General features: G+C 39.1%; 1 protein-coding gene across 2 annotated transcripts in view; it reads right to left on the bottom strand.

Annotated features, from left to right (window-relative positions):
- Positions 1-12021, bottom strand: part of SLC20A2 (solute carrier family 20 member 2) — a 52155-nt gene that overhangs the window by 28458 nt on the left and 11676 nt on the right. The window contains exons 1-5 of one of the 2 annotated variants that reach the window (XM_039321612.1): positions 10659-10803; positions 8476-8572; positions 7223-7339; positions 6503-6706; positions 233-821 (exon numbers count right to left, since the gene is read on the bottom strand). In XM_039321612.1, coding sequence (XP_039177546.1) covers positions 233-821; positions 6503-6706; positions 7223-7339; positions 8476-8572; positions 10659-10796 — 1145 coding nt within the window. In that variant the 5' untranslated portion in view covers positions 10797-10803. Of the gene's footprint in view, positions 1-232; positions 822-6502; positions 6707-7222; positions 7340-8475; positions 8573-10658; positions 10804-12021 lie in introns of those variants that run through there. The other variant, XM_039321611.1, reaches the window with a different exon arrangement.

Genomic DNA, 12021 nt, shown 5'->3' on the forward strand with positions numbered 1-12021 from the left:
TTCCTTGGTTCATTCACAGTAGGGGTGAGATCCCTATTTATCTGTGTTGTTTTTCATGCAAATGAAACTATGGCAAGCAATAGGTCAAAGCTGACATAAAGTCACAGGTAATAAGCATCTTAAATGTTTAAAATTGTTCAATGCAAAAAATCATAATGTTATAAGAACTAGAACCAATCACAACACTCACAAACTGCTACAATACAACATACATGCAGGCATTATAACCTACCTGACATCATTACCTCCATGAGCAAAAGACCCAAAGCAAGCTGTCAGGATTTGGAGGAAGTGAAAAAGCAGATGGACTTCTGAGGAGTCCCGCTCATCTCTCTCTTCTTCTGCAGTATCTTCATTGAGATTATTAGGATCTACTAACTCTGATGCCAATTTCATCTCTACACCTCCTTCCTCTGCTTCAATTTCTGCTTCAGCTACAGCATTGCAATAGCTGGAATAGCTGTCATAGCGAACCCTCTTTTTGGAATAAGACACTGTGTCTGTAACTAGCTTTTCACTGTCTTCTGGGGTTGACATGTCAGCAGCCTTGAAGGAAGAATGCACAGGCATCCCACATATGGCAGCTGTATAACAAGTGTAGCTATTGTTGCGCCGCAGTAACTTGTAGTTATTTTCTTGCGAAGGCCTATCTTCATTCCCTCTATCTAGATGTATTTTGTGCAGTAAATCTTTGTACAATCCTGAGTCTTTGTGCACAGTGTGGTACACATGGATGTCACTCTTCATGTGGCCATCAAAATTAAACGTGCCATTGGAGACAGGTGATTTTACCATACTGTGAGTCATTGAAAATGCCCTTCCTGAAATATTACAGAAAAATCTTATTTTCCAAAGAACATTCAAAAGTTTTACAACACATTTCAGAAAACATTGCTTCTTTATTTTCTATTTTCTATTTTTTCCCCACTAATCTTCATTAGCAAGTGCAGTAGAAACAGTAGATCCTATTTAAGAAAATATACCCACAGATAGTCCTCGACTTATGACCATTTGTTTAATGAGTGTACAACTGCTTCAAAAAAAATGACATATGATCTATGCTCACACTTACAACCATAGCTTTTTTTTGTCATAGAACGCCCAGAACGGAATTCCAGCACCTTTTTTGGATGGAACCTTGTAGGGTAGGCAAGGTGGGTTGTATGACATGTGCGAGTTCTGGCACCTTTTTTTTTTTTTTTTACAAAAAAAGTACTGCTTACAACCATTGCACCACTGTGGAAATATAATTGCAATTCAAGCACTTGGCAATCGGCTTGCATTTTCAATTGGTTATGCAGACACATGATTGCAATTTGTGATCTTTTTTTTTGCTGATTTCCAACAAAAAAAGTGCCATTGGGATTTACTTAATGATCAGAGTGATTTATTAAATGGTTGTTTACAAAGTTATCGTAACACTGGGTCCAACTCTACTGTATTTACAGCCTTAACAATGGAAATTCCAGGCCCAATTGTGTTTATAAGTGGAGGATTACCTGTAGTTCAAATTAAAATGCATTAAATGTGCCAAGCCCTTATATCCAGCTGCAGGCTAAAATATAGGAAAGCATCCAGAACTGGGTAAGCTCTGTCAAAGTTAAAAAGGAATAAGACTAAAATTAATTCAGTAAAATACAAAAGGGGCAGGGATAAAATCAACACCTTTAACTAGTGCCATATTCAGTATAGGAGTGGCACAATTGCTCAGCTGGCTTACTGGCTGGAAAGCTGGCAACTCAGGTTCAAGATCTGAGTGACACAAGATGGCGTGAACTTCCATCTTAGCCTCAGCTCCTGCCAATCTGGCAGTTTCAATGGGAAGGTAACGGAACTCTGTGATGTTATGCTAGCCAAATGATCATGGAAATGTCTTTGGACAGCACTGATGGAATGGCCTTGAAACAGACAAGCACCTCCTCCTATGGTTGGCAATGACTAGAGGAGTAAAATCTGCAGGGACTACTTTTATATTCAGTACATATCCATTCCCCTTTATGGATTACTGCCTTGTTGTGGCGAAGGGGCTTGCGTAACTCAATGAAGCTATAAGCTATGCCGTGCAGGGACACCCAAGATGGACAGGTTATAGCAGAGAGTTCTGACAAAATGTGATTCACTGGAGAACGAAATGGCAAACCACTCCAGCATCTTTGCCATGAAAACCCCATGGACAGTACTAAAAGGCAAAAAGATATGACGCTGGAAGATGAGCCCCTCAGGTCGGAAGGTGTCCAATATGCTACTGGGGAAGAGCAGAGGGCTAGTACTAGTAGCGCCAGAAAGAATGAAGCGACTGGGCCAAAGCCGAAAGGACGCTCAGCTGTGGATATATCTGGTGGTGAAAGGAAAGTCCGATGCTGTAAAGATTTTTTCTCCATAGGAACCTGGAATGTAAGATCCATGAATCAAGGCAAGCTAGACGTAGTCAAAAAAGAGATGACAAGACTGAACATCGACATCTTAGGAATCAGCGAACTAAAATGGACAGGAATGGGTGAATTTAACTCAGATGACCATCAGGTATACTACTGTGGGCAAGAATCCCTCAGAAGAAATGGAGTAGCCTTCATAGTCAATAAAAGAATAGGAAAAGCAATACTGGGATACAATCCCCAAAATGACAGAATGATCTCAATTCGAATCCAAGGCAAACCATTCAATATCACAATAGTCCAAATCTATGCTCCAACCACTGGTGCTGAAGAGGATGAAATTGACCAGTTTTATGAAGCCCTACAGCACCTTATAGAATTAACACCAAAAAATGATGTCCTTATCATCATGGGGGATTGGAATGCTAAGGTAGGAAGCCAAAAGATAACCGGAATAACAGGCAAGTTTGGCCTTGGAGTACAAAATGAAGCAGGGCACAGGCTAATAGAATTTTGTCAAGAGAATACGATGGTCATAACAAACACTCTTTTCCAACAACCCAAGAGACGGCTCTACACATGGACATCACCAGACGATCAACATAGAAATCAGATTGACTATGTGCTCTGCAGCCAAAGATGGAGAAGCTGTAAACAGTCAGTAAAAACAAGACCAGGAGCTGACTGTGGCTCAGATCATGAGCTTCTCGTTGCAAAATTTAGGCTTAAATTGAAAAAAGTAGGAAAAAGCACTAGGCCACTCAGGTATGAACTAAATCATATTCCTGATGAATATACAGTAGAGGTGACAAATAGATTTAAGGAATTAGATCTGATAGACAGAGTGCCTGCAGAACTATGGATGGAAGTTCGCAACATTGTACAAGAGGTAGCAACTAAAACCATCCCAAAGAAAAAGAAATGCAAGAAAGCAAAATGGCTGTCTGAGGAAGCTTTGCAAATAGCTGAGGAAAGAAGGGAAGCGAAAGGCAAGGAGAAAGAGAAAGATACACCCAATTGAATGCAGAATTCCAGAGAGTAGCTAGAAGAGATAAGAATGCCTTCTTAAATGAACAGTGCAAAGAAATAGAAGAAAACAACAGAATAGGGAGGACCAGAGATCTCTTCAAGAAAATTGGAGATATGAAGGGAACGTTCCATGCAAAGATGGGCATGATAAAGGACCAAAATGGCAGAGACCTAACAGAGGCAGAAGAGATTAAGAAGAGATGGCAAAACTACACAGAAGAACTATACAAGAATGAGCTTAACATCCCAGATAACCACAATGAGATGGTCATTGACCTCGAACCAGACATCCTAGAATGTGAAGTGAAATGGGCCTTAGAAAATCTGAGCAACAACAAAGCTAGTGGAGGTGACAGTATTCCAGCTGAGCTATTCAAAATCTTAAAAGACGATGCAGTAAAAGTGCTACACTCAATTTGCCAGCAAATTTGGAAAACTCAACAGTGGCCACAGGATTGGAAAAGGTCAGTTTACATTCCAATTCCAAAGAAAGGCAATGCCAAAGAATGTTCAAACTATCGCACCATTGCACTCATTTCACATGCTAGTAAAGTTATGCTTAAAATCCTACAAGCTAGACTCCAGCAGTATGTGGATCGAGAACTACCAGAAGTACAGGCAGGATTTCGAAGAGGCAGAGGAACTAGAGATCAAATTGCCAACATACGCTGGATCATGGAGAAAGCTAGGGAGTTCCAGAAAAACATCTACTTCTGCTTCATTGACTATGCTAAAGCCTTTGATTGTGTGGATCACAACAAATTGTGGCAAGTTCTTAAAGAGATGGGAGTACCAGACCATCTCATTTGTCTCTTGAGAAACTTATATGCGGGTCAAGAAGCAACAGTGAGAACTGGACACGGAACCACTGATTGGTTCAAAATTGGAAAAGGAGTCCGGCAAGGCTGTATACTGTCGCCCTGCCTATTTAACTTATATGCAGAGCACATCATGAGAAAGGCAGGGCTAGATGAATCAAAAGTTGGAATTAAGATTGCCGGGAGAAATATCAACAACCTAAGATATGCAGATGATACCACTCTAATGGCAGAAAGTGAAGAGGAACTAAAGAGCCTCTTGATGCGGGTGAAGAAGGAGAGTGCAAAAGTTGGCTTGAAACTCAACATTAAGAAAACCAAAATCATGGCATCCGGCCCTCTCAATTCCTGGCAAATAGATGGGGAAGAAATGGAGGTAGTGACAGATTTTATTTTTCTGGGCTCCAAGATCACCTCAGATGGGGACTGCAGCCAAGAAATTAAAAGACGCTTGCTCCTGGGGAGGAAAGCTATGGCAAATCTAGACAGCATACTAAAAAGCAGAGACATCACCCTGCCAACAAAAGTGCGTATAGTCCAGGCCATGGTTTTCCCAGTTGCAATGTATGGCTGTGAAAGTTGGACCATAAGAAAGGCTGAGCACAAAAGAATTGAGGCCTTTGAACTATGGTGCTGGAGAAGACTCCTGCGAGTCCCTTGGACTGCAAGGCGTTCAAACCGGTCAGTCCTAGAAGAGATCAACCCCGACTGCTCTTTAGAAGGCCAGATCCTGAAGTTGAAACTCAAATACTTTGGCCACCTAATGAGAAGGAAGGACTCACTGGAGAAGGGCCTAATGCTGGGAAAGATTGAGGGCAATAGAAGAAGGGGACGACAGAGAATGAGATGGCTGGATGGAGTCACTGAAGCAGTAGGTGAGAACTTAAATGGACTCCAGAAGATGGTAGAGGATAGGAAGACCTGGAGGAACGTTGTCCATGGGGTCGCGATGGGTCGGACACGACTTCGTAATTAACAACAACAACATATCCATCAAATGCTGCCAATAGTGGCATAGAATTTTGTAATGCTAGGTGTGGTATAGAAGTATCATCCTCTAGAAATTAGACATAGGCCAAATTAGACCTTTGGTCCATCGGTGCATTAAGGGAAAAATAAGCCTAGCCATTATATCTTTATAAAATGGGCAATAGAAAATTACTTGTTTCCAAGTTTTTATTTTTCCTGTGTCACAGAGACAAAACCTTTTAACTATTGGGCATCTTTATACCAGTACACAGAGAGTAATATTTAGGACCTCATTAGGATAAAGCTAATTTATCTAAATCAACAGGAAATCATTCTCAAATAAAATGAGGGGCAAGATGGAGACAAAGGATGCATGCATGCTAGGTTCTTTCTCATAGCTCACTCGGCCAGCCATCCCTCCTTTTTGGAATGCAGCAACTTGTGAGGGATGGCAGAAGCAGCTATTTCAAACTGGCCTGCGAAATTTCACTTTTATGCTTGCACTCTTTTAAATAAATTTGTTTCCATGTTGTTCTTTTTACCTTTCCTTTGCAATTTGTCATGTCTTTACCATTATATTATAAGTTTATGGACAAAGTATTATTTCAAGTTAGCAGTTTTGATGATGAGCATGGTGATAATAATGGCTGTATGTTTTGGTTTAAGCATAAAAATGGTCTACTGTTAGTATAGCCACAGGAATATTCCTGTTCTTGATTGCTGAAAAAGATGAACTGTCCACAAACACAGGTTTGCAGTATTTAGAAGTAAGAAAATAATACAAGATTAGGAAAACTGACCAAGAGTAGTAATGTATCTGAAATATATTAGCAAAATTAATTTAGAATAAGGAAGGGGCTGCTTGCTTGTGTGGCATTGGGGGAAGCATAGATACAAGGTGATACATAATTGGTGAGGTCCGAGAGAGGCTAGAGCTATATATAAACCTGCACATATATTATTCAAAGAAAAAAAATACAAAATTATTTTTCTCTTGTATTGTTATAATTATAAATTTGTTTTACAAAAACCTAACTTATATTCTTTACACTTACAGAAATCTCAGTAGCTGACACAGATTAATGAAGAAAAAAATTAAAATATGATATATATATTTAAAATAAACTTGTAATGAGCACATGCAATTGCCAAGAATTCAGAAGTCATTCCTGAGAAAAATTATGCCTTTTTATTCACCCTGCATGTTGAAAATATTAGGATGGATGTTAGAGGACTAGAGCATCAATGCACAGCAGTCTGATATTCCACATAAAAAGAAGAGAAACAATACATAAGTGCTTAATTTCTCACCATATGGTACACGTGCGTGGCTACCATTCGCTATATTATCTGATACTCCAGCGTCTTCTGTTCCACAGCTAGTCAGGGGAATAGTACTTTCATCACTTTCTTTTACACCAGGAAGTTCTTTAAAGACAGGCATATCCTCTTCTTGAATTTTGTCAATGCTTTCATCAGATATTTTTGATAGTGCACTTTCCTTCTTTAAACGACCTAGATAAAATAATAATTAATTTACAGAAATACCTTTCAGAGACAACATGACTGATGTCCTTTAAGCAGTGATACAATGATTTACTATTTTGTTAGCTAGAAATACAGTTCATGCATAACTTCACAATAAAACAGAAAATGTTTTTTAGCATAATCACCATCTATTTAGTTTGGAATATGAAACTTTAATCTGTCTTTTTTAATTCTTCCTTCAAAGTATGTTGTAAAGAAAAATATTTTTGCCAGGACCAAAGCATTCTGCAATTAGTTAAAAGCAATTTTGTATAACTTAATTCATTTTATACACCATTTGTACTTCTTGTACATAATAAAATTACATTTGGGGTCATGATATGTAATTTTTAAAATGCAAGCAATAGAATACCAGTCTTATAGCACCCAATAAACAAATACTTATAGCGTCTTATTAAAATATTTTAGCAGTGTTCTTGAAGTCCTCCTGTGAAAGATTTAAAATAAGATTATTTCAATCCATCATTTTATGAAAAAACATACTTGCTATTTTTCTTTTCATCCATGGACATACAAATATCCACACTAAGGCAGCAAATACAATTGATACACCAACTGATATCAGTGCTATTGCCCACATAGGAAGTGTAATTCCTAGGACTGAAAAAAAAAAGATGTTATGCTTTAGAGAGGATCTGGAATATTGTTTCAGAAATATAAGACATTAAATCAAAAAATTAAGTCACTTTCTTTTTAAAACAAGGATATAAATTCTGTTTTGCAAAAATGTTGATATTATTAAATACAAGTTTAATAAGTTCAGTTGTCATATTTTTCTATGTAATCCAAAAAAGGGATGGGATGCAGAACATTGCATCCCATCTCTTTTTTGGATTACATAGAAAAATATATTATGACAACTGAATTTATTAAACTTGTATTAAAATTATAAAACATGAGCAATATTATGTGCCAGATTTAATGTTAACTTCTCATAAGGAGATATAGAATTCTTGTACTAATTCACTCAAATAAAAAATGTATATCTACAACAATTGCTGTTTTTCAAGCAAATATTGCAAGTATTGAGGCTAATAGGGCCAACACTGAAATGTTCAAAATTTCAATGTTCAAGACATTGAAAAAAGTCATAACTTTTGTTATATCCAAAGAGATGAGGATTAGTAGGAAGCTGATCACCCCAGAAAGTGCCTGTCTGGCCTTACATTTTTAAGGTATTATTATAGAGAGCTTTCACCTTGGCTCAGTTTAATGCTCTATTCTCAGCAGCCATACTATAGTGGAAAAGTCTAAAATACGCCCATTTTGCAGTGAATAGCCATGGCAACTATACCTTCAATGGGAACTATCCAGTGGTGGGATTCAGCCTATTCACACCAGTTTGGCAGAACCGGTAGCTAATTTTTTGTTGTCCAGGCCCAGAATGGACTTCCAGAAACGGCATCCACACAGAGAACCAGTTGTTCACATATTTGAATCCCACCACTGGAACTATCCCACACTTCTTATAAACAAACAACAAAAGCTTTTAGTGCTGAGTTATTTCAAGTGGCAATGTCACATGCAAATGGGCCAAATTTATTATTTCAACATATGCATGATTCTACGTTAAGGATTTATTTAATCAGCAGTCCTTTTGGAAAAATCTTTGCTTGCGGACATTATCCTTTTGATAGAAATAAAAGCCAGTCTAAATTAAAGTGGGAAGAATACAAATTATATTCTGTGTCACAAAGGACAATACAATCTTTTCACAGTAGACTTCATCTACTCACCTGGAGCACCTGTATACATTATGGAGAACACATTAATAGTTATTGTAGCAGCATAGAACACTGGAAGGGCACGAAGACCATTTGGTACTGGATCTTCCTACATTAAAAGAAATATTTTTATATGTAATTGATAAAATCAGATTGTTTTTTAAAAAAATCAATGCATTATGCTCTAAACATTTTTAATACAAAAATTATTTCAGTCTGCTTGGAAAAACACTGCAGTGATCAAAAGGTAACCTGTGGCTTCGAATTTTGACATCAGCCCCATCAGCATAAGCACAAAATGAGAATATACAATGTTGATCTGCTGTATGATTTAATTTTAAAATTATAGAAGGTAAATTTTGGCTGGTTCTATTTTCTCCCCTAGAAAAGGCAAAAATTGCAATTGATATTGAATATACATAAATGTTTGTCACTAGGGAGACATATAATTTTATACACACACACACACACACACACACCTCATATAGAACAAAAAAAATGATGGTCCCATCAGCCCAGAAGAGTAAAGTACATACTTCATTTTATAGAATGGTAAGATTCGAAGATCTGAACTATTTCCACTAAACTAAATACATTCCCTACCTATTCCATAACTTATTATTCTCTTACCTGTCTTGCTAGTTCAGCAATCCATTCAGGATTAAGTATACAGAAAGTTATCTTGAACAAACATTACAAAGCATTAGACAAAGTTCTACAAGAACTCACCTCCCAAGTAAAAATGGGACAGATACAACTATCAAGAGATGTTTGCCCTCTTCATAAATTACCAAGGAGTTTAACAGCCAAACAGATTTAATGTTTGCTATTATGTATTATATAATCGCTGAGAGGAATGATAGTTCAAAATATTGCTTTTTTGAGCTGCTTCCAAGAACTTTCACCTTACCATATACCATATTATCTATTGCCAAGGATCAGCTGCTAAGATAGCATCTTTCTTTGTAATGCTGTAGCTTCAATAGAAAGCCCTCCATTTTCAAGGAAATATTTAAATCCTACGGTAAACTCTTCACTTTTTTCTTACCATTTATGCAAGGGAAAATACAAAGACTTGCTAGGGAGCAAGTTTAGTATGCCAGAAATAAGGGACAGTGAACAATGGACTTCTATCTCCCTACCTTTCATTTTTAACATAATGGTAAAAGACCAGAAATGTGTCTATTTTTAAGTTTAGTAACTGTTATTAGCACAAGATCTATGTCTGGTTTTCTTACACTTCCTATAACTGACACCAATGTTGTACGAGGGAAAATAAAGGAAGTGAAGATGTGAAAAGGCAAATAAAAAAGAACAGAAGGACAACAATTGGAGAAAGAAATAGAACTTCATGATCAGTAGGGACAAAGGAATCAGGACACAAAATGTTTTCTTTTTCAAAATTTCATATTTTTATCTATTTATTAAACTTAATACAATCTACTTTCATTATTTAATTTCCATTTGAAAATATGAAGTTCTTTTTTAGCAAGCTGTATTTTTTTAAATCAATAAAATATAGCAATTCAATTTCATTTCATAAATAAAATTAATACAGTTGTGGGTTTTATTCCAGGCTGTTATGGAGGATTAATCTAATGTAAAAAAAATTCGGATCAAGTATGTACTTATTTACATCTGGGGCAAATGTTTCTCTGCCAAATAAGAACATATTGCACAAAATAAGGAAGATTTTTTTCTGAGAGGAGGCTGAGTCTTGCATTATTAGAGAGGTCAGATCAGCTTTGCCACTACAGTAGCTTGAGTAGAAAAAATATATACCTAAAGCAGAGGTGCCAAGCTTAATTTCATTGAGGACCGCATCAGCATTGTGGTTGCCCTTGGAGGGGCCAGGTGGGTGTGGCTAGCATGGGCGTGGTTTACTGGGTAGGTGTGGCTGGGGTATGCAGGGCCTACTGAGTGGGCATGACTAGCTTGACATCGCTCGCGTCAGGGGCGCCTGTGCAGGCCTGGGGTGGATCTAAGGGTCTCTAGCGGAGAAGGAGTGCCAGGACATCGTTCACTAGAGGAGCCTCACCGTCCCTCTCAGGCCATGCGGGGGCCCCCCAGATGGTGGCATGGGCTGCCCAGAGCCTTGGACAGTGGAGGTCAAGCACCTAGCTCTTGAGTTCAGGGACCCCGCAGCCCAGCCTAGCCTAGCCCCACTTCCCCAAGGGGCACCCAGCTGCGCTTACCTCCTCCACGAGGCTGCTGCTGCTGTGCTCGCTCTCCTTGGACAAGTTGCTCATGGTGTTGCGGGAGGGCAAAATGTGTGGGTGAGGGAAGCCCATTCCCTCTCCATGTGAGGAGACCCGGCTTTGTAACCAAAGCATCTTCAGCGATAGGATGGGAGACCACCAGGAGAGGTCAGGAGGGGACAAGGGGATGGTGAAAGGGCAGCAGAGCTGCTTGGGGCCAAATGCTAAGGCAGGACTTCCCTCAGACCCTCCCTCCCTCTCATTATAATCTATCTTCCTTCCTTCCTTTCCCCCTTTCTTCTTTTTCCTTCCCTCTTCATTCTTCTTTCCTTCTTCTTCCTTCCCCTCTTTTCCTTCTTTTTGTTGGTCTTTCCTCTTTCCCTTTCTCCTTTCCTGTCCCTTCTTGGATGCTCAAATGCAAAAGGGGAAACATTTCTCGATGCCTCCTTGGCTTGTGATCAAATGCCACTTTTGTAACTAGTCTGTTGCCATTTAAAAGACCGAGAACAAACCAGGCTCAGTTTATCCCATGCTTATATTTAGTGAGGGCATCCACAGACAACAGTACAGCATAACTGTCAAAATGGTGGCTGTGATAATTGATCAGAGCTTCTCTGTTTTTTTATGTGCAACGGCTTTAGCATTTAGGAACAGAGGTGAGTTAGTTGCTTTTCTATTAATACATAATCCTTTTAAAAGAGCTCTCCTGCAGGGACCCTGCCATGGTCTAATTCAGACTGGAAATATAGCAAAAGAAAATATTTTCCCCTACTCTGCTTTGTCCTGTTTTCCCAACTGGAAATGACTGTTTGCAACATACAAGGAAGGGATACTTTCCTAAGAGTTCACAATCAAGAATACCAGTGTTAACTTAGATTGCCAATAAAGTCCTGTCTGTGACAAAAGAGAACACAAAATTGCTTTGAGTCCAAGTCTCAATGGATCCAGGATTGAAGCAGAACTGCATGAACTGGGGCATCTCCAACCAAGTTGCCTCTCCTTCCTTTCTTACTTTTTTCCCTCCCTCCCTCCCTCTGTTCCTCCCTCCCGCCATTCCTCCCTCCCTTTTTTCCCACCCTCCCTTTCTTCCTTCCTCCGTTCTCATCCTTCCTCCATGCTCAGGAAGGGGTGATGGGAGGGGGAGAGATTGCCAGCGCTGCCATGTTGCTGCCGGTCTTGCTATACCACGTGGGCAGTCGGGGGCTATCCCGGTGAAAGGAAAGCCTCGTGGTGCGAGGCTGGAGGTGCTGGTGGGAGGAGGGGTTGCATCCATCAACCTGGTTGCATCCATCAAAGCCAGAATGCACTCAGCCTTAGATCCACGGAGCAACCCTGGAACCAGCCTTGGAACCAGCAAGGA

Source organism: Crotalus tigris, unplaced genomic scaffold (genome assembly GCF_016545835.1).
Source record: "Crotalus tigris isolate CLP2741 ecotype Arizona unplaced genomic scaffold, ASM1654583v1 scf7180000023747.220312, whole genome shotgun sequence".
NCBI classification, from domain to species: Eukaryota; Metazoa; Chordata; class Lepidosauria; order Squamata; family Viperidae; genus Crotalus; species Crotalus tigris.